The 23214-nt window shown below is 44.0% G+C and overlaps 1 protein-coding gene across 1 annotated transcript; it reads left to right on the top strand.

The window, feature by feature from the left end:
- Positions 1-1560: 1560 nt before the first annotated feature.
- LOC127212451 (V-type proton ATPase subunit S1-like protein) lies at positions 1561-21696 on the top strand. The gene is made up of 7 exons (XM_051172548.1): positions 1561-1748; positions 6960-7000; positions 7264-7325; positions 7772-7992; positions 14122-14172; positions 18236-18476; positions 21282-21696. Exons 1-7 carry the CDS (start codon positions 1654-1656, stop codon positions 21582-21584), a joined length of 1014 nt encoding a protein of 337 aa, XP_051028505.1. The 5' UTR covers positions 1561-1653; the 3' UTR covers positions 21585-21696.
- The last annotated feature ends 1518 nt before the right edge of the window (positions 21697-23214 follow it).

Below are 23214 nucleotides of genomic sequence, written 5' to 3' on the forward strand. Positions count from 1 at the left end.
CTGCTCTTCCAGAGGACCCAGGTTGAATTCCCAGCACCCATCTGTAACTCCTTTCCCGGAATGCAAGGCCCTCTTCTTGCCTCTGGGGGCACTATACACATGTACTTCACAGACAGGTGGAGGCAAAACAGTCATAATATATAAAATAATAATTAAAAAAATTAAAGATAGCCTTTTTCTACAAATACTATTTTCCCACTTAAAGTGTCAAGGTCGCCGGGTGTGGTGGCACCCGCCTTTAATGCCAGCACTTGGGAGCAAAGGCAGGCGGATGGCTGTGAGTTCAAGGCCAGCCTGGTCTACAAAATGAGTCCAGGACAGTCCAAGGCTACACAGAGAAACCCTGTCTTGAAAAAACAAAACAGAACAAAAGGGTCAAGGTCCATGAAGTGCCAAAAATGCCAGTGCTTCATTTCAGAAGACTTACCGTGTTATGGAATTTTATTATGGGTGTTCTAAGTGTAATACTTTTCTGGATTTTGTTTTGTAGACTTTGTGGGGTGAGGATGGGGATTACTCAATGTAAGAGGCTTTTGTCTATTATTTTCATTTCATCTTCACCAGAATCCTTTTGGCCTAACATATAACAGCATAGAAAATTCTGGGTTTTCTTCTGACATCATTAAGCACGCTGTCATTGTGTTGTGCTCATTCTTTGTTGTCTTCCCCTCTGAGTCAACTCTTTGTTGTTGTTTGTTTGGTTTTTTTTTGTTTTTGTTTTTGTTTTTCTTTTTGTAGTTGTTGTTGTTTTTTGTTTTTCGAGACAGGGTTTCTGTGTAGCCTTGGCCATCCTGGACTCACTTTGTAGACCTGGCTGGCCTCGAACTCACAGCGATCCGCCTGCCTCTGAGTCCCGAGTGCTGTTTGTTTGTTTTTCAAGACAGGGTTTCTCTGTGTAGCCTTGACTATCCTGGACCAGGCTGGCCTCGAACTCACAAAGATCCACCTGCCTTTGCCTCCCAAGCGGTGGGATTAAAGGCGTGCGCCACCACCGCCCGGAATTCTGAGGCAATTCTTTAAACACTCCTGTCCCTGTTCTGCAGAAAACCAGCACAGAAGGGAGAACTTGCCTGCCTGTTAGAGCAGAAGCTCTCAAACCAATCCTACTGGGCGTGTCTTCCGCAGCTCGGAATTCCAAAGCATCAAGGTCCCTCTCGTGTCCTCTCGGCGGTTGGAATGTTTGCATATTACAAAGAACTGTGACCTAGGACACATGTGGAAATATACGTAGGTTCTAGAGATTGCTTTTTACCGACTAACTCACCTAAAAATGTCTGGAAAAAATACACTTTGTAGATTTGAGAAAAAAAGTAATCATTTTCTGAAAGCAGTGTGAGAACCTTCTGAAGAGATGAACAACAGTCATAGTACAACTTCCTCCAAAAAAGACTTACTAGCAATGCATTTTCTCTAAAAGCTGCTTTCTTATAATTATTAAACGCAATAAATAATTGAAAAGCTAAATGATGGGTTAACTCTGTGCTCCAGATCGAGCGTTGTCAGGTCTCACTCTCCTCCCGCCCCCATAGTGCATCCTTGAAACCTTATTGGTTGAAGGTGCTGCCAGTCACTTGGCAAGAACAGTCCAGCCTCTGCTCTGTTTGCTCTATGAATTGACAGATGTGCTTGGTTTGAGGACACATACAGTTCTTGATGGGAAGGAAACTCTTGTTTAGTTTTTCACTTCTGTTTTTATGTATGGTGTTTTCAGTCACTTTGGACCAGATACTCGCCAGGAAGAATGTAAGGTGAGTAACGGCCCATCCTTTAATGCCGTGTGTTTGTGTGCCTCAGCGCAAGTGTGGAAATAGATGTTTTTTTTTTTTGTTTGTTTGTTTGTTTTTTGTCATTTCTTTATTCAGTTACATATCTGCATTTGTTTATGGCTCAAAAATGTATAGCTGGGTTATAGCATACAGCTGACTACAATATGTATTATACTATACTTTTATTGTAAAAGGCAAGGACTGTTGTTCAAAACACTAAGAAACGCTGCATCTGTATTAAATATACCACTCCTTAGCTGACTCTCCGATAAAACCTGGCTCGGTTCGGATTTCTTTTACGTTTATAAATACGAGCCAAAATCACGGTTTCTCCTGTCATAATTCTGCAAGTGGAGACCTTAGGAATGGATAACCTATGGTCCCAAGGAACAATGTTAGGTCACACTGAGTAATAGAAGGTGGCGATTGCTTATGACACAGTACTTAGGATTAACAAGCACTGTTTTTTCTCTCTCTCTCTCTTGCCTGTTTGCTTTCTATATCTTACAAAGGAGTGCACAGACTTATCTCTAAAAAAGTATATTTAGAATCTGAACCGCAGCTACCGTATGTCTTGTTTGCCAATTATTCATGATGTGCCATCTCACCAAATACACAGGGGAAATTCATGCGAACAGAGTGCAGCAGCAAACAGGGTTAGCTGGCAAAGCACTTTGAAGGACTCCCAAGTCAGCAGCTGATAATAGCTTTAAGAATAGACATTCAAAATGCTTTTTTTTTTCTTTTCTTCCCCTAAAGCAATTAGCGCTTCCTTTGAAGCTTACTTTTAAATAGTACTTGGCTTAGATGTCTGAGGTGGTTAGATGGTAGCTTGTTTTGTTTGAGACAGGTCTCCTGTAGCCCAGGCTGACCTTGGATTTACCTATGTATCCCGTGATGGCCTTGAACTTCTGATCCTCCTATCTCACATTCCAAGTTCTGGCATTATAGACGTACTTGGCTTTATAATATGGAATCTTGTGCTTTTGTGCTACTTGGTGACTAAATTTAGGGACTCATGTATGCTAAGGAAGTGCCCTACCATTGAGCTCTACCAGGCTATGGCACGCAATATTTCCCCACCAAGTTTATATGGAAATAAATGGCTTTGTATTATACTGGCAAAAGAATTATGCCAAAATTTAAAAAAAAAAAATCAAAATTTGCTCTTATTAAGGGAAGATAAAAATCAATTTAGCTTCAGAAATTATACAAACAGCTACACTGTTCACAATAGCTACAAAACCTAGATGTTGCTAACATGTGAATCAATAAGGAAAAGTGACATATACACAAAATTTGACTTAGGCCCCCCAAAAACAGAAACTGTGATATTTGCAAGAAAATGGCCAGCACTGAAATATTAAGTGAAGTATATCAGACTTAGAAACAGAAATGCAGCACGTTCTCTCTCTTAGACAGATTTTTATACTTGTGTGGAGGGAGGCGTGTAGGTCATGAAACTAGAAAAGGGTCCATGAAAGAAGGAAAAAAAAAAAAAAAAAAAAAGGAACCTCCCCCACCAGGGTTTCTCTCTGTAGCTCTGGCTGTCCTGGACTTTCTTTGTAGACCAAACTCACAGAGATTGGCCTGCTTCTGCCTCCCCGAGCGCTGGGATTAAAGGTGTGTGACACCACACCCAGATAAAAAAAGAAGTCTTAAGGGAGGGTTGAGGAGGAATAAAAATATGAGGTAATTGAGTACATGTGTCCTAACAGAGGAAGGGGGCTCATGGGGAAGGAAGAAGAGTAGACGGAGGGATGGGGAGTGGTTGGGGGAGGAGGGAGGGTCAATGAAAGCAAATTATGTATGAGAATCCAAGAATAAAGCCCATGGTCTTATATGCTAATCAAAATAATAGAATAAATTAAATCATTTGGCTGACCATCCTAATCTAATAAAGCATGGCAATTCACTGTGAAGGAACCAACAATTCCTATTTTGTAAATGTTCTCTCAGATCATGGATGTGAAGTTAAAAAAAGTCTTTTAACTCTGTAGGGCTATTCATAGGATAATAATTTAAGCACGATACATGTTTCCTAAACTTAAAGAGAGGAGTAGGGAGTGATTGGGCGTCAGATGGCTCAGTAGGTATGAGCATTGTTGCAGTGTAAAGAAGTCTCCAGGGAGCAAGGCAGACAGCCACAGGGGAAGACACCTGACACCAACATCTACCTTTGACCTCTGTACACACACGTGTGTACACATGTGCACACCACATGCACATATGTAAAAATGCACAAAAAGGGAAACATCTTGTTGAAGAAGGAGGAGAAGGAAGAGGAGGAGAAGGAGAAGGGGAAGAAGAAGAAGAAGAAGAAGAGGAAGAAGAAGAAGAAGAAGAAGAAGAAGAAGAAGAAGAGGAGGAGGAGGAGGAGGAGGAGGAGGAGGAGGAGGAAGAGGAGGAGGAGGAAGAGGAGGAGAAGGAGGAGTGAAAGCCATCATTCTTTCTTTTTAAAACTCCTTCGTCCAATTGAATTTATTCTTTTGTTTAGTTGAGACTGTACAGTCTCACTGTACAGCCCTGCCTGGCCTGGAACTCCATATGCCTTGCCTCTGTTTTCAATTTGTGTTTTTGAGACAGGATTGCTTCACTGATATGGAACTTCCTGGTTCACCTGGACTGGCTAGCCACTGAGTCCCAGGGACCCTCCTGTCTCTGCCACCCAGGTGCTAAGATTACCAGGGTATGGCACCAGGGCCTGCTTTTTCACATGGGTTCTCGAAATGGAACTCAGGTCCGAATGCTTAAGTAATGAATTATCTCCCTGGGCCCATAGCTGCTAAAAAAAATATTTTTGTTAAATTATACATAGTAGGTTTCATTAGGATGTCTAGCCATTTAAAACTATGTTAAATTTGTGAAAGGGTCTTACTAAGTTGCCCAAGCTGGTTTTGAACACCCTACGTAGACTTAGAAGACCGTAAACCTTAATCCTTCAGCCTCAGGCTCTTTAGTAGCTGGTACTGCAAACCTCAGCTATTAACGCAAGCTAGGTTTGATTTTCTTTCTTCTTCTCTTTTCTCAAGGTAAGGCATCTCTGTGTAGCCCTGGCTCACATTCCTTAGACCACGCTGGCCTTGAACTCACATAGATCTCCTGAGTGCTGGGATTAAAGATGTGCGTTGTCACTCCTGGCTAGGTTTAATTTTCTTAAGTCAGTGTTTCTCAACCTACTCACATAGACAATTGTGGACCATTGTTAGTTGTTTTTTTTCTATCATTTAGATTCTACATAGTGATGTGTATTTTGTTTGGGTTTAGATTAGGTCTCCAGTAAACTCTCATTTGTTCAAGTTTAGGATTGAGTGCAAATCCTGTCTACACTGCGGTGTATTAAAAAAGTATGACGCTGGGCGTGGTGGGTGCACACCTGTAATCCCAGCACTTGGGAGGCAGAGGCAGGTGGATTTCTGTGAGACCGAGGCCAGCCAGGTCTACAAAGTGAGTCCAGGACAGCCAGGACTATAAGAGAAACCCTGTCTCGAAAGATCTGAAAAACAAAACAAACACAAAAAGAATGACATTGTATGGTTAGCCCACAGATGCGTTAAAAATGACAGTGGACTTCTTTGCCGATGGATGGTGAGATGGAGTGCATGGTGAGGGACCATGGTTGATGAGAGATGGTGAGATAGAGTGCCTCATGAGAACAAGGACTCACATCTTAAACAAAGAAATTGAAAACAGGAAGGGCCACTGTTGGCCTTTTGTTTTTTTTTTAAAGGTATTTTATTATTTATGTGTATGAATATGCTGTCTTCGTGCACATCAGAAGAGGGCATTGGATCGTATTACAGATGGGTATGAGCCACCATGTGGTTGCTGAGAATTGAACTCAGGACCTCTGGAAGAGCAGCCAGTGCCTCTTAATCCCTGAGCCACCTCTCCATCCCCCCACTGGTGCTCTTCTTATAACATTCTCACAGAACTACGGAGGGTTGTGGAAGAACCACCGTGAGACTAGGAACATGGCCAAAGACACCATGATACATTTTTATGACCTAATATTGTATGGAATTCAAAATCGTGTCAAGCAATATATGACACCTTGGGTAAATATTTGTGATACGTGCTGAATTCCAAAAATTGCAGCCTGAAGAACAATATGTTTTCAATATACTTTTAAGTTTTATAAAATTTCATCGCATAGATAGTGGTTAAAGACAAGGTGTGCTGAGATTCCTAAGGGAGTGCAGAGAGGGTAGAGGTCTGAGGAAAATTCTCTGGTGTATTCTATGAAAAGTAAATTATGTGGTCTAGTGTGTTTATATGGAGGACAGAAAAAGAGTGGAAGGTTATAGGTCATTATTTCTTAGTTTTCTCAATCCCTTTGTGGAGTTTGAATTTGTCATCATCATCATCATCTTCTTCTTCTTCTTCTTCTTCTTCTTCTTCTTCTTCTTCTTCTTCTTCTTCTTCTTCTTCTTCTTCTTTTTTCAAGACAGGGTTTCACTGTGTAGCCCTGTGTGTCCTGGAACTTACTCTGTTGACCAGGCTGGCCTTGGACTTAAGAGATCTGCCTGACTCTGCCTTCCCAGTGCTGGCACGAAAGACTTGTGCTACCACCACTGGCTTTGTCTTTTTAAAAAATTTGTCTTTTGGCCGTGCAGTGGTGGTGCACGCCTTTAATCCCAGCACTCTGGGAGGCAGAGGCAGGTGGATCGCTGTGAGTTCGAGGCCAGCCTGGTCTACAAAGTGAGTCTAGGACAGCCAAAGCTATCACAGAGAAACTTTGTCTCGGAAAACCAAAATAAATAAATAAATAAAATTTGTCTTTTTTAAAAATAGCATTATTGAATATTGGTGCTATAATATAGTAACAGCACAGTGTTATATAAAATTTCATTGTAAAATAATTTCCTCCATATTACTATGTGCTTTTGTTATTGGCTACAGCTTGGTAGATAGCTCATGGCTTGGCATGTAAGCTGGCTTTCTGTAATACCCAGTGAGCAAGCATAAGCAGAGAGTCATAAAAAAAAGAAAAATTTCAGAAATTTCTGTATTTTCTATATTTTGTTTGGAGAAGGCGTGTTATATTTACATCGGAAACTCTTGGCTGAAAATGTCGCATTCTGAGTGGTCACGATGTGCTCCTGAGTGAGATGGACACAGCTAAGATAGCGTCCTGTGAAGCCTCAACTACAGATGTTTGCTCTGAATGTAACCCTCTATTTCTAATTTTAGCTCTCAAGCGGCTTCAAGTAAAGGCGTGATTGTACGGAGTGGTAAGACTTGGAATTGCGCTCGCGGTTCCCTCAGGGAGGGATAAAGAAAGGCCTTTTCTGGGGTACCTTTCCCTCACTTGTGATGTATGTACTTAGAATCTCTCCTGGAGAAAACCTTTTAAACTAGGACATCTTAGAAGATAAGCCAAAACAGGCACAAACGAGACACATCCCAGTGAGTGACTGGCTAGTTAGCATCGTTCAATTATACTGACAAAGGGTGGCATTGTGCTTTGGTGCTCACAACATTATTTACCTGGCAGGTCAAAAGAATAGCGGAGAGATGAAGCCAGTCCAGAATTTCACAGCGACCCCTGTCACACAGGTATGGCCGTTGGGACATTAACGTAAATAACATACTCACTTTTCAAGACTCTCAAAGTTACTATGAATATATACACAGAAGTTATGTTAATTATTAACATAATCTTACTTGAACTCTGGGTAATTGGAAAAAAACATATCGTTCTTAATTTTGCTTGCCTTCTCATATTTTCCTCACAGTTCTCAGTTTTATGGTTTTTCCCACAGGGGCTGCAGAAAGTGCATCTTTTATTACTGGGAACTTACTGCACTCTCTCTTGACCAGTTTTTCTTTCATTTGCATTTGCACTGGAACAATTGGTCTACTCCTTCTGTTGTACTTAAAGTAAATATATAACATGTATCCATATTACAGGATACAAGTTTACTTTTTCTTTTATCTGTGGGAAGATTTTGATTCCAAGGACACACGTTTGTCTCTTAAATTTCCTCTATTTGGTTAATTAGACTTTCGACCACAATCCAAGCAAACAACAGTGGAGGAGCCCGTTCAGCTATCACAATCCTGTTAAGTTTTCCAGGGATGGGATGCCTTGCATTCTCTTCTGGACCAAAAGAGTCACAGTGAAGTTTAAGAACCAGACCTGGCTGGACCTCACAGATGAAGCACTGGGTCAGAACACAGCAGTAGACACTGGCAACTCGAACTGCAGTGAAGAAAGTGCCACGTAAGTCAGTCTTTCTGGCTGAGGAAGCCTTACAGGTACTAGATAATTCACTGTGACAAACCAGTTTGTTTTCCTTTGTCATCTAAACTAAAGAACAAGTCACAGATTAATAATTTTTGAGAATTTCATGCAACTGGTTTTGATCATATTCACCCCTTAACTCTTCCCAAATCCACCCCTTCTACTCATCCACCACCCACCCAACCACCCAATTTTGTGTCACGTTCTTTTTTACTCAACCAACAAATTTGGGCTCTCCAAAGGCTTTTGGATGTGAGTGCCATTGGAGAGTGTTTGATTAGTTTTACTTCTGTGGGTTTTGACAATGAGAGTTTCCTATTCATTCTAAAAAGGGAGGAAGGAAGGAAGGAAGGAAGGAGGGAAGGAAGGAGAGAAAAGTTTTGTCTATGAGTCTGTCCATAAATATTTAGAAGCAAATTTGATAATATGTTAATTTAGTTAAACAACAGTACAAAATTACCCAGTGGGTTTATGGTGTCCCCAACCCTGGATTACTGGTTGGTCTAACAATACCTGGTATGGGAACCTCCTCCCATGCCCTTACCTAAAATCAAAGGGCAGGTAGTTACCTTCACAATGGTCATGCCACTATTGCTCAGGTAGGCACATCTTGCCCAGCAGGTTGGCTTTTTGGTTACAGTGTTCACAGCTGGGGTAGACCAAGGAAACCTTTACTCCCTGAGCAGCCTAGAGGACACCCTTTTGTACGTTGAAAGCTAAACAGCAGGGAGATTTCCAGCTATCTTCTAGCTTGATTTCTTTGTATTGTGCAATGGAGGTTTGTCATGTCTTCGGCAAATGTGCTCTTATTCTCCAGTTCTGATAGGCAACCAAGAACACTGACAAGAGCCTGTACTGTTTGGAGGATGAAGAAAGGAAGAAAGGATGGAAAGAAGGGAGGATGGAAGGAAGGGAGAAAAGCTAAACTGTTTCCAGGGTTGATCTCAGCTCCTAATGTTAAGAGTCTTAAGTACCCTGGTCTTACCACGAAAAGAACTTAGATCACACAGCAGGGCATACATGTCTTAGTGGGTGACTCAGAAAAACTGATTTAATCAGGATCAGTCTTTGATTCTAGGTGGTGTGTGTTAAGTATGTGTCACATATGGCAGAAACATAGGGGAAGGGGCGCCCCAAGAGGAGAGAAAAAGAAACACACATGTGGGAAAGAGTAAGCTTTGTCACAGGTGGAAGCAGTCTTGGTGGGCTTTCACACACACACACACACACACACACACACACACACACACACACAGAGAGAGAGAGAGAGAGACAGAGAGAGAGAGAGAGAGAGAGAGAGAGAGAGAGAGAGAGAGAGAGAGGAAAAGAGTAAGAGACAAAGAGAGCAACAGATGGAGGGTGTGTCCTTTTTATCTTGGGTCCTTGGTGGCCTGTGCAGGTGATAATGTCAGAGGTTGCTAAGCAACCTGGAAGCAGGCTTGTGGAGTTGCTTATATCCTAACAGCGTGCTTGGTCATGGTGAGAGATGATTTCAAATTTTAGAACCTGGCCTGTTGCAGAGTTTGTTGCACAAGAGGACAATTGGTCAAATTTCAGAGAACCTTTGGGCATTTGAGAATGAACAGAATGATCAGTTTTGGTTTGAGACAAACAAATTAAGTCCATGTCCCCATTGAGAACCCTCTCAGAAAGCCTTCCTGTGTGTTTCAGGCATCCAAGTCTTAGGTTGTTTTTGTTTTTCTATAACTTGTTTTGGTCCAGAAAGAGGACATCTGAAATATGCCATTTGTGTTCTACAGACCCCCAGTTCAATATTAGTTGACACGGCTGGTGCTTTTGGAAGAGTCTTTGCTCTTGCCCTGGTCTGTGGTAATTAGGATATGTTGTATGAACCATGACATATTACGCATGTTCTCCTGTGTGCATTCTTTTTATACTCTATGCAACTTGGCTAGGATTGCCGGCCTGTTCCTGAATTTCATTTCTTGGTTTAAAGTTCTTGATGGTGGCTGGAAATCTCTCTGTAAAAAGGATATTATGCATTGCCCAGTCTTACCCATCAGAATGACTGTCTCTGAATAGGGGCTTAATGAATTGTAATAATTACGAGAATTAGAAAACTGGTAAGAATCTATCCATTTTTGCTTCTCTTGGTACAGCACAACTATAAAGGACTATGGAAGAGATGCCCACACCATTGAGGGCTCAGGACGTTTCCCCCCCAGCCTCTAATTAATTCCCTACAGGGCTTTTTATTTGTGGTCAGTTGCCCGGAGAGAGGCTGATTGCCTGGGATAAGCTTGCTAGCTCAGGGCTGGCTGGCACGCCTTTGTTCCATTTATCCTGACACTAGGGGCTTGTGGGAAGAACCCGGCAGCACAGCTTTTTACTGGGCTATGGAGACTTTAGTCATCAGTGGAAACTATGCCTGGAGAAAAGCTAACGCTTGTCATGCAGGTCCAGTTCTGTGTGAGAACTGTGTGCCTTTAGGAGCTGTGGACTTTGTCACATGTCAGATGGATATGATAGCAACAGCCTTTGTGCATTTACGACAGGCCAGGCTGGTGTGGTCTTCACGTCTGGCGGTCATCACAGTGGCTTTCTGATAGGTCATAATAGGTCATAGGGAATTCAGGCTGAACGAGGCTAGGAAACTTACTGGGTTCCATAGGGTTCTAAAATGTCTTTAAAAGGGACATGTTACCTCTTAGTCTTAGTCTTATCACACAAGATTATGAGAAGCAGATGAAGAGATGCATGCATAAGCTCCAGAGGACTTGTCAAATGGGTTCAAAGCAGGGACCTTTCTCCTTAATACCAACCACGAATGCAATGGGACCCAGTGCTGCCACCTGCTGGAGAGGCCCTGGGGCTTTGTGCTTTTTCTCTGCTTTAAAATAAAATCTAAGATTACTTTTCATTTATGAGATTATGTCTCTGTGTGTGCCCATGTGTGTTCCGGTGCCTACAGAGGTGAGAAGAGTGTGCTAGATCCCCTGCAGCTGGACTCACAGCTTGCTGTTAGTCCCGGGTGCTGGGAACTGAACCCCAGTCCTTTGGAAGAGCATCAAGTGCTCTTAACTATGACCTCTCTCTCCTGACGTGAGTTTTGATATTTTACAGTGCATAAATCAGATTTTGGGCCGGCACTGATATTTTATTTTCCAAGTCATCTCTCTAGACGTATACTGAGGTGTCAGCCCAGGATGGATAGTCCCCAAATTCTGCAGTCCTGCTCACACAAGTATGCAGGCAGCCTAGGTGTACCCACACTCAAGAGTGTAGGCCAGGTGAGGGCTTTGTTCCCCTGTTAAGATCTTTTGAGGCTGACTCTTGTGAGTTCCTAGGACAATGGGCTGCCGTTGCCACTCCAGTGAGGAAACTCTTGTGTTCGACAGAACCAGAGTAGAAGCTGCCGAAAGACCAAACCCAAGCAGAGAAGTAACCATGTGTGATCAAAAGCCCAGAACTGAAAACATGACCATGTTTTAGCTTTTGGAAACAAAATGTTTAGAGAGAGAGAGGCAAATTTGCCAGACAGATTTGCGATGGAAGTCTTTTTAAATAGCGAAAGCCCTGCAAATAGAGTACAATCCCGGCATGGGGCACACTTCAAAGTTGGATGTTTATAGTCCAAAGAATTCATAATCTGCTTTTTGTTTGTTTGTTTGTTTTCCTTCCTTCTTTCTTTCTTTCTTTTTTTTTTTTTTTTTTGCTTTTTGAGACAGGGTTTCTCTATGTCTCTCTCTCTCTTTCTTTCTTTCTTTCTTTCTTTCCTTTTTTCTTCCTTTCTTTGTTTTAAAGTTTCTGCCTGCATGTGTGCCTGCAGGCCAGAAGAGGGCACCAGATCTCATTATAGATGGTCATGACTGATCATGTGGTTGCTGGGAATTAAACTCAGGACCTTTGGAGGAGCATCCAGTGCTCTTAACCTCTGAGCCATCTCTGCAGCCCCCAGAATCTGTTTTAAATGTGTAAGAATGGGGCTCTGAGTGAGTTTCTTTTTTCTTTTTTCCACTCTTGCTCTGGGTTGTATCCATCATTGTGTTCCTGGTTGGTTGGGTGGCATCAGGCACTCACAAGATCCTCACTGAGCAAACGGTGAATTAGCTGTGCTGAAATCAGGCCTTATGCTCTTTGCTTTGAAGCATAGTGTGTTTTTGAGCTTCCACAGGAACCAAACCCACTGGGGAAAAGCCCCTGGTGGGTCGCTTCTGGGAGCTGGTTAGTTGTCTCACCAGGTGATGGACGCTTGAGATGGCTTTGCTCTGAGGTTTAATTCATTGGTGTAGACCAAGTTGTGAGTAATCACGATAATAGATTGCATTGGAAGAAATAAAGATATTTTTGTTAGAATGAACAATTACTCGAATTGTGTTCCACCTCCTCCCCTCCCTCCCCCCCTTTCTGATCTTTGAAACAGTGTTTCTCTAAATAGCTCTGCCTGTAATGAACTCATTCTGCAAACCTGGGTGGCCTTGTACTCAGAGATCCACCTGCCTCTGCATGGGAAGGGCATGAGCCACCATGCCTGGCTTTGTGTCTTTAAAGTGTTTTCTTTGCCTAGCAGTGGTGATGCATGCCTTTAATCCCAGCACTTGGGAGAAGAGGGAGGAGAATTGCTGCGAGTTCATGGCAGTCAAGGCTACACAGAAAGACCCTGTCTCGAAAAACCAAAAAAAAAAAAAAAAAAAAAAAATTTTTTTTTCTTTAGTAATTTGACAGATAGTCAAAATAGCACGAGGGAAGGGACCTCTTGAAGCTTTGCTTAATAAAAAAGCCTTGAAAGTGCTTGTAGATAGGCACATCCAAGGAGTCCAAGTATATCCTGTTAGGAAACACAAAGGGTGACCACCACATCCTTTCCCCATGAGCAGTACTGAGAAGGAGCTCAGTGTGACCACTGGTGTTTCCGGTCCTTGGAAGCAGGTCAAGCTAGTTGAAATCACAGTGTGCTGTCTTTCACTCTCCACGCTGGTTTTGCTCTCTTTGGTTTCTTAAAGCATACTGAGGTGTTCTGACTTCCAGATATTTTATTGATATAGCGGCAGCAGTGGCATTCTTTGTGCATTTAAATTTCTTATATTTTCCCTTTATAGCCACTCAGCTGATCATTCTCATATTTCTAGCCTTACAAGAAGAACGACCTGCACATATGCAAGTGTACCATGTGATCACCCGTCATACATATGCACACACACAATGTCTTCGCCACAACCAAGACCACAAACATTTTCATCACGTCTCAAGTATATTTGTTACTGTTTGTAATCCATCACTTGGGTCGCTCCCACCTCTCCAGGTAGCCATTGGCTTAGCTCCTATCAATCAAGATTAATTTGTGTTTCCTAGAATTTGATTTAAATACAGCTATACTTTACGGTCTCTCCCTCTCTCTCTCTCTCTCTCTCTCTCTCTCTTCCTCTCTCTCTCTCTCTCTCTTCCTCTCTCTCTCTCTCTCTCTCTCTCTCTCTCTCTCTCTCTCTCTATGCACATAAGTGCAAATTCCCTCAGAGACCAGAGGCATCAGATTCCCTGGAGCTGGGATTACAGGACCTTGCACGACATAGTTTGCAACTCCTCCCTTCCCTAGTTCTGTGTGTGCTGAGATCACAGGTGGTTTCTTTTCTTTTTCATTTTATTTGCTTTTATATTTTATTTTCTTAACAGGATCATTTGAGGAGCAAAACTTTATTATAATAAAAGTCCAGTTTGCCATCATGTTTTATGGCTCATGATTTTGTGTGTTTTCAAAGAAAACGTTACCTACCCAAGGTTGTATAAATATTCTAGGTTTCTTCTCTATGTTTTGGTTTTAGGCTTCACATTTAGTTCCATGACCTATTCCACAGCATTTTTTAAGTCAGTCATTCCTAATAATAAAGTTTTTGATCACAGTTACTTATTTGGTGGTGTGTGCCCACTCTTGTGCAGGTGTGCATGTGTGCTCATACCGTGGTGCCCACGTGGGCGTTAGTTAGAGGACAACTTGCAACAGATGATTCTCTCCTCGGACCATGTGGGCTCCAGGCTCTGATCTCAGAACTCGGGTCACTGGGCTTGGAGGCAGGTGTCCTCGCCAGCTGAGCCATCTTGCAGTCTGAGGTATTCCTATTTTGATGAGCTATGTTGTTTTCATTTTCTTAGGTTGTCTTTGAAGTTTGGCGATGCTGAAAATCCCAAGGACATTGGCATAAGGTGGGTAGTATTATAGTTTTAGCAGGTAAGATATACTATGCTCTACCTGATCTATTCACTCTCCTGTGAGTGTCAAGGGCCAGGCATGTGCCCATCCTGAGACACATTGGATTCCATATCCAATGGACTGTGAGAGATCAGTGGCCATGTCTGATGGGGTCCTATAGGATTTTTTTTCTAAGAGAATCTTGTAGGAATGCTTTCATCATCATCATCATCATCATCATCATCATCTAATTATTTTTTTAAATGACAGCCCAAATACCTGTACTCCTCTCTCTCTTCAGCACATGAACCTGGGAATGTGATCTTTCCCCTGTAACAAAGAATAAAGCTGAATAAAGCCCAGGAGCCTTTAGGCTCTGTTTTAAGGTGACTCATTGTTGTCAGAATTCCCCAGCCGGCAGTCAACGGAGGCCTCCGCTTTTCTGTGCTTAGGATAGAAAGTCGCACCTACCCATAATGATTTATCTTAGCAGCCAGTAATCTATAAATTCGAAGGCAAAAAAATGTCCTTCTTGTCCTGTGTGGCACATCGCTTTAATCCCGGCACTCAAGAGGCAGAAGCAGACAGAGCTTGAGGCCAGCTCAGTAAACAGTACATTCCAGACCAACTGATGCTACATAGTAAGATCCTGTTTCAATTTTTTTTTTCTTCCATAAAAAGTATACAGCAGGGCATGGTGGCGCACGCCTTTAATCCCAGCACTTGGGAGGCAGAGGCAGGCAGATCTCTGTGAGTTCGAGTCCAGCCTGGTCTACAAGGAGGGTTCCATGACAGCCAGGGCTATTACACAGAGAAATCCTGTCTTTAAAAACAAAAAGCAAAACAACAACAACAACAACAAAAAAGTATAAATACTTTTCTCAGCAGTTGGTGAACAAAAAATTTGGAGGCAAAAAATTTTCCCCCCACCAAAAATACAGTGCATATGTTTGGGAGCTGGTGTAGTCAGTGCAGGCAGAAGAACCTGAGGATGGTCCTTCCGCCCAACCCCATGTTAAAAAACTGGGTGTGATGGTGTTTTTAACCCTAGTACTAGAAACATGGGGACAGAAAGGCCTCTGGGTCTCACTGGCTATGTGGGACAGTGAGAGACCCTGTCTCAAAAAAAAAAGATGCAGTTTCTGATGAATAGCACCTGAGGCTGTCCTCAGGCACACACACACACACACACACACACACACACACACACACACACACACACCAGTTCCTTCCTATAGGACAAACTTTTTAGTGGAGATGCACACTTATATCGTCAACTTCACGTGGAGAAGCAGCAAGGTGTGCCAGGGCAGGCACTATCTCCTGAGCTCTGCTCTGTGGGACACTTTGGTCATGTGGAAACACATACGAATCTCCAAGAAAAGGTTCCGTTTTCAGACTTGTTCGAGAATGACTGCTCTCTCAGAAGCTCACATTATAACTTAATTTACTCAAACACCCGAAAGGATTAAGTTTTAAAGTAAAGCTGGCTTTTTTTTTTTTTTTTTTTTTTTAATCACTGAACACTCGAGTGTTTCCTAAGTTTGGCCATGAGCAGCTTTCTTCCTCAGGATACCTGCACACAGAGCATAAGCTAGAACATACAGACCCCCACCCTTCAGAGAAACATTACTCTGGTTGTTGATGACCAACCTTGGACCTTGTGCTTGCTGGGTAGGTGCCTTCCTACTAGGCTACATGCCCAGCCCTTCAAAGAATCTTCATCAGGAAATGGAATCCACTAGGTGACCAAACAGATGTGCGCATCTGGTCTAGAAATGGGGGGCACTTTTGTCTGGAAAATATCCCTGTAAATCATCGTCATTGTCATCATCATCATCACCACCACCACCATCATCACTTAGGATAAAAGTGTGTGGCATACGTGTCCATATTCCCTCTATGTCTACCCGGATGTTACTATTTGAGAATAGTAGAACTCACATGCCCAACTTTCGTCTGCCCATTCCCTCTCCCTAATAGCCTTTCTGGCCAAAGAGGGCTATGGTGGTTGGTTTTGCTAGCTTGACGCAAAGCTAAACACAATGGAGCAGAGAGAGAGAGAGAGAGAGAGCCACAGTTGAGAACACGTCTCCTCCATAAGGCAGGCCCGTGGGCAAGGCTACTGGGCATTTTCTTAGTGATGGAGGTGGGAGGACCCATAATTGTGGGTGATGCCACATCTCAGCTGGTGGTCCTGGGTTCTATAAGAGATCAGGCTGAGCAAGCCATGGAGAGCAGGCCAGTAAGCAGCACCCTTCCATGGCCTCTGCATCAGTTCCTGTCACCAGGTTCCTGCCTTGTTTGAGTTCTTGCCTTGACTTCCCTCAGTGATGTACGGTTACTGCAGAAGTTACCTCTCCAAATTCATTTAAATTATGGTGTTCTAATCACAGCAACAGAGACCCTAACTGTCATGGCCTAGAGTGTAGACTTACTACGCTTAAGAGACCAAAGAACAACAACAAAAAAATTCTTCTAAACATGTAAGCCCCTTGTTTACTTGTAGGGACTGCAACACCCCAACAGTCCACTTCCCCTTTTCCTCAGACACTGAAGACTATTCTTATTGTTAAATTTTCCGAGCTTGTAAAATTGGCTGTTCTAGCAAGATAGTAGGTCATAATATTGACTGCTATTTCTGCTTTTATAATCACAGCTGCTTACTCTGCTCAGAAACATGACTAGGGCAACTGCAAGACATAAATCTTAAAATTAGGCCCTACCTACACACAGACAGAGTGCATGTAGCCCTGTGGTTCTGCCTTGATAAGCCTTGGCCTGACATGGCTAGGGCCTGCATCTTGGGATCCCTCTGGGGCAGGTACTTAAATGAGAAGGCTCTTCTTATTAAAATTTATTTATGGTCATTGGTGAAACTCCAAATGAGCTCAGGCCCCATAACACTAACGAAGACAGGGCTGTCTGCTTTCCGCCCTTGTCACGGGAGGGTGTCAGCACTCCAGGCTCCTCTACCTCGAATGGAATTGCTTAGAAGTGACCCTTTTCCCTTTGTATTCTCCAGATGGTTCTTGTCTACTGTAAAAACACTCGCATGCTTAACATCTTCGCTGCTGGCTGCCTCCTGGCTACTATCGTTGCTATTTTTTCCCTTTCTACCTACCTGAATGACTGAACCTACCGTTCATATCATTGTCTCAGGGTCAGCTTCTGCAGGAGCACAAAATAAGATAAAGTGAATCCATGGAAACAGAAAAATAAGAACCACTGGGCTATAAGAATAAGAAAATAAAATTGACTGATAATCCATCCAATGGTTGCAATTAATACTAATGTTTTTTAATCCCACCATTCTTGACTTTTTATGTACTTTCTTTTTTTGAGACAGGGTTTCTCTGTGTATCCTTGGCTGTCCTAGACCTGCTTTGTAGACCAGGCTGGCTTCGAACTCACAGCGATCCATCTGCCTCTTCCTCCCGAGTGCTGGGATTATAGGTGTGCACCACTACGCCTGGCTTTTATATACTTTTTTTTGTGTGTGTGTGTGATTGGAGACTGTTCCACTTTAAAGCTGTTAGCAGTGAGGGAGCTGTTTGCAGGTTGAATCTGACAGGCATCTCAAACACAACATTATGAGAGAAACTGCAAGGTGTTTTGTCCTTCTGGGCTCAACTCCTCATATGTGACACTAGGATAACACTAGGATAACAGTATTGTTTATCTCCTTAGTGATAGTGAGATTAAGAACGCACATAAGTAACAAGCGTGGCTGGCACATAAGACAGCTATTACTATTATTTTATGACAATTTAATTTTGTGTTAATATACATGTAAGTTTTTATCAAATTTACCCAAAGAATAAACCTACCATTTAATCCTTAGAAAATAAAATAATCGCCCCCCTCCTCGGCCCCCTGTAGTATTTTGTATTGCTCTTTTCTGCTTGCTAATCACTAGCCTCAGCAACCTGGATGAGGCTCTTGCTTGGCGCCAAAGGGAAGCCTTTCCCTTCCGCAGCCTGACAAAAGAGGGCGCCATTGTACCGTTCACAGATGCCACTCTGAGCCCGGAAAAGTAAGAGCGCCCGCTAACACTAATGCACACTCCTTTTTCAGGTTCACCCTAAGCAATTACAACAAGCTATCCAGCCAGAGTTGGTTTAGTTTACACCGAGTCGAGATTATCTTCAACAATTCGGTGCAAGCAACTTTTAACGCGACCGGTATCTATGCTCTGTCGAGTTACTCGTACCGCTGCCAACGCGTAAGCAGCTTGCGGCGGAATGATGCCCTGCTGTTGCTTAGCAGCTCAGATGATGTGACGAGCCTGTGGGAAGTCACGTTTATTGATTTCCAGGTAATAAGCTAACGCATACCCTCGACACGTCTGCGTACTTGGTGTTAAGGAAACTCAGTGTTGAAGTCACCCAAAACAAAATGTTTAAGGAAGAGCGTCTGTGCCTTTAAGATAGCATTGGTTTATTCTGGGGCTTGGGAGGTATGAGATGGCTAGGGTGAGGGTAGAGGAATTCTTCAGCCTGAGTCCTCCAGGGCTGCTTTTACTTTCCTGTTTACCCACTTACCAGGTACTTATCTAAACCCTAGTGCAGCTGTGGCTGAGCCTGATGACTGACACTTCCTGGGCCCAGAGGCACTGTGGGGGTGATCAGTGCCTTCTGGGAGAGAAACAATGATCTTATCGGCAGTGTGAACGACAGTGTTGACAATTAGCCTGGGACTGGAATCATCAACCAGTTAAAAATAGCCCAGAGATTTGAAAACCTTGGGAGAAAGGCATGGGAACCTGACAGGCACCTCTGCACCCCAGCATCCCCTCAGGCCAAGAGACACTTTATCAAGTCCTTCTATCTTGTTTACAGAAGTAGCAAATATGGTGTTGGGTGTTTTCCCACATTTACAAGGATATCTTTGTATATTCCCTCTCAGCTTGGGGGAGGACCAAGAACATGAATTTTGGAGTCAGGCAGATCTGATTTTATTTTTGTTTTTTGTATTTGAGATAGGGTTTCTCTGTATAACCCCTCTGACTGTCCTGGAACTCACTCTGTAGACCAGGCTGCCCTCAAACCCACAGAGATCCACCTGCCTCTGCCTCCCAAGTGCTGGGATTAAAGGCGTGTGCCGCCATTGCCCGGTGCAGACCTGATTTTAAAATCACCCCTCTGCTACACAGTTAAGTTACTTAACTTTGTCAATAAATGGCCTATCTTCATCAACATAGAGAGGACACGACCTCATATGTATGAAAAGACTCAGGACTGTTGCGGGCGTGGAATAACATTACCACTTACACCAGCACATGGGAATGGTTAAGACAACACATTTTATGTTATGTACATTTTGTGACGAAAGTAATAAAACGAAACACATGGGCAGAGGACCAGGGGTAAGGATTTCGGGTGAAGGAAAGGACGAGAGGATCAGTAGATGACTTCAGAGCCACCAGTGTTGACTGGCTCGCCCACAGGATTAACCTCTCTGCTGGCTGCATGAGGTGCGGTAATTTAGCTTTAAAGCTTTAGAGCAGCAGCATAAGGGAGAAACACTCCAGTACATGTTCCCAGGGCCCCTAAGACTCCAGAGAATCTGCTGTGAGGAGCACATTTCTCTCCAGGCTTGTGCAACGTGTGTGTGCATGAAATCAGCTTTCTCACAGTAAATGTGCCTTGTGGAAGCACCCAGAATGTAAACAGAGGCGGGAATGCAAGCTTGGGCCAGGGGAGAGGAGGCAGCTTTCCCCACTGCAGGTTTGCTGGCCTTTCTTGTAGAGTAAACATTTGTCTGTCCCTTAGTAGGCACAAGAGATCAGCTCCAGACCCTGGTTCCCTCCATGGGAACCAAATCCATGAATTCTCAAGTCCCTTATAGAAGATGCCATAGTCTTTGCATGTGACTCACATACAGCCCTCTATGGTAGTGATAAGAGGAGAAGTGGTAGAAGATACCAGAAGCTATAGAGTCTAAGCTGAGTCTGAGTCTGAGGCCAGGTTTCCCAGGTGTAAGTTTTACCATCGCACATTTTGCCCTGGGACTCCATGTGAGCCTTGGGCTCTTTTTAAAAATACGATAAAATAGTTGCTTCCTCATAGGCTGTTATGAAAGCTAGGCCAGGTAAGGAGTATCAGGTCCACACGAAGCCATCAGTGTGTGTTTCTGTGGTTTTACCACATCAGGACACATGTCCGCCCTGAGAGCTGCCTTCCAACCACTCCTTGTCAACAGCATCAAATAATGCACTTATCAAACCTGGAGCATGCTTGGAGCTACAGACGTAGCAGATGTGCAGTTTTGTGGGAACTTGAATAGTCCTAAGAGTCAGATGAAAAGAAGTTTTGTTCAGACTCTTACATTCCAGGAGACTTTTAGTGGCTCACAGCTTATCCATCCCAGAGCGTTTAGTCAGTTTTGCTTGAAAATCAAGTTTCAAGCCTGGGATGGTGGCTCATTTCTGTAATTCCAGCACACAGGAGGCTGAAGTAGGAGGAATGTAGTGAGTTTGGGGTTGGCCTAGGCTACCCTGCGAACCCCCAAAACAAATGAATTTTCACTGTCCCGCTAAACAGAATCATAATTGTCAGACCAAGTGCTTAAATTATTCCACAATTTGGTGGCGATATGCGGCCTAGGTGATAGTGCCTTTTCCCTTTTTCTCGCTAAAATACTGAGATGAAAGCTACTGTGAGGGAGAAACAGGTTGGTTTTTGTTTTGTTTTTTGTTTTTGGCTCACAGTTCCTGATTCCAGCTTAGCACAAACCTGAAGCAGCCAACCACTTCCGCAGTCAAGCGCACAACTGCACGCATGCCTAGTATACGTCTCACTTACTCTATGTTTATACAGTCAGGGACCTAAGCCCAGGGAATGGTGCTGCCCAAAGTGGGCTGGATACTCACAAGTCGATTGGCATAACCAAGATGATCCTCCCCGCCCCGCCCCGCCCCCAGACGTGTCCACAGGGCATCTGATAAAGACGGTCCATTGCTCACACTCTCTTCCTAGGTTATGGCAAGTTGGTAATTAAAAGTAACCACAGTATGTGAAATGTGGTTCGTTGGGGCCCAGAACCACCAGCACAATTCCGACTGGCTCTTAAAGGGAAGACATAGGTCATGTCTGCTCTTTTTTCCCCCCTCTCTGGACAGATTCAAGGCTTCTCCATCAAAGGGGCGCAGTTTGCGCAGGCGCAAGACTGTGGCTCCTCCTTCTCACCTGCGGTTTTGATTGGCCTGGCCATGTCTCTTATTCTGTTGCTGGTGCTGGCCTACGCTCTGCACATGCTCATCTACTTGCGCTATCTGGACCGACACTATGAGTTCATCACCTCCCCTGCCCACTTCCCATCTCTGAGAGCGCTGGATACAGGGGAGGAGAAGGAGCTGCTGGGGAGCCAGGGGGCTGAGTGCTACGAGCTGAGGAGCCAACAGATCTGCAAAATCTATATTTAGCGGCGCAAGTCCCTGCCTCCTCGAACCAAGGCCACAACTATTTCTGAAAGACACTGTTCTCTGTCTTTTGTGATGTCTGACTTGTGAACTGTTTGATTAAAAAAAGAGAAAAGGAAACGCATTGGCAATGAGTTGGGTTTTTTAAGCATTGAGTGGCTTTCCTAGGTAGATCTAGGCCAGTGGAAAAAAATATCTCTATGAATCCCACAGAAATAAGCAGGACTGTCGCTCAAAAGGTGCCTGGGATATGGCAAAGAGGAAGAAAGGGAATGTGCTGGCTGGTTTTGTGTCAACTTGACACAAGCTGTAGTCATGGAGGGAAGGGAACCTCAACTGAGAAAATGCCTCTGTAAGACTGAGCTGTAGCCGAGAGCGTAGAACACTTTTGTAATTAGTGATTGATGGGGTCGGGCCTTGCCCATTGTGGGTGGTGCCATCCTGGTGGTCCTGGGCTTTATAAGAAAGCAGGTTGAGCCCAGGAGGAGCAAGCCAATAGGCAGCACTCTTCCATGGGCGGCTGCATCATCTTGGGCATCAGCTCCTACATCACCTCCTGCATCACCTCCTGCATCAGCTCCTGCATCACCTCCTGCATCACCTCCAGCATCAGCTCCTGCATCACCTCCTGCATCACCTCCTGCATCAGCTCCTGCATCACCTCCTGCATCAGCTCCTGCATCACCTCCTGCATCACTTCCTGCATCAGCTCCTGCATCAGCTCCTGCATCAGCTCCTGCATCACTTCCTGCATCAGCTCCTGCATCAGCTCCTGCATCACCTCCTGCATCACCTCCTGCATCAGCTCCTGCATCACTTCCTGCATCAGCTCCTGCATCACTTCGTGCATCAGCTCCTGCATCAGCTCCTGCATCACCTCCTGCATCAGCTCCTGCATCACTTCCTGCATCAGCTCCTGCATCACCTCCTGCATCACCTCCTGCATCACCTCCTGCATCAGCTCCTGCATCACCTCCTGCATCAGCTCCTGCATCACCTCCTGCCTGCAGGCTCCAGCACCCGGTTCTGTCTGAGTTGCTGTACTGATTTCCTTAGGTGGTGAGCAGTGATGCTGATGTAGAATCACAAGCCAAATAAGCCCTTTTTACTCCTCAGGCTTTGGCCATGGTCTTGCATCATGGCAAACAGAAGCCCTGACAAAACAGCTGGGGAAGAGGAGAAAGAGGTGGCAGGAAAAGTTCAGACCTTTAAAGTGTTTTGGAACACAATTTATATTCCCTTCTACCCCCCTCCCCCACCTCCACTTTTGTTGGGGGTTACTCATTTCAACAAGTAGTTTTCTTTTTTTGTCTTTCCCAGAGCTCTTTCTGGAAAGCTGCTGCCAGTCTGTTGTCAGTCTGTCAGTCTGTCTGTGGCAGAGCACTGCACGCGCACGGTCCAAGCTGTGTGGTGGGAGCGATGGTTCTGCCCATTCCATCCGGCCCAGAGCCTAGGTCGGCCTCACTTCCGTGTGACAGACTTCTGTAGACTGTCATGCATGCCCCAGAAGCTAGCAGCAGAGAATGAAGGGTGATGCTGCACAAATGCCACTGCAAGACATGTGCTCTAATGCCCATCCCCTCAATGCCCATCCCCTCAGAGTGTCTCCTAAACTCTTCCTTAGTAGAAATTC

Source organism: Acomys russatus, chromosome 30, assembly GCF_903995435.1.
Source record: "Acomys russatus chromosome 30, mAcoRus1.1, whole genome shotgun sequence".
Lineage (NCBI taxonomy): Eukaryota > Metazoa > Chordata > Mammalia > Rodentia > Muridae > Acomys > Acomys russatus.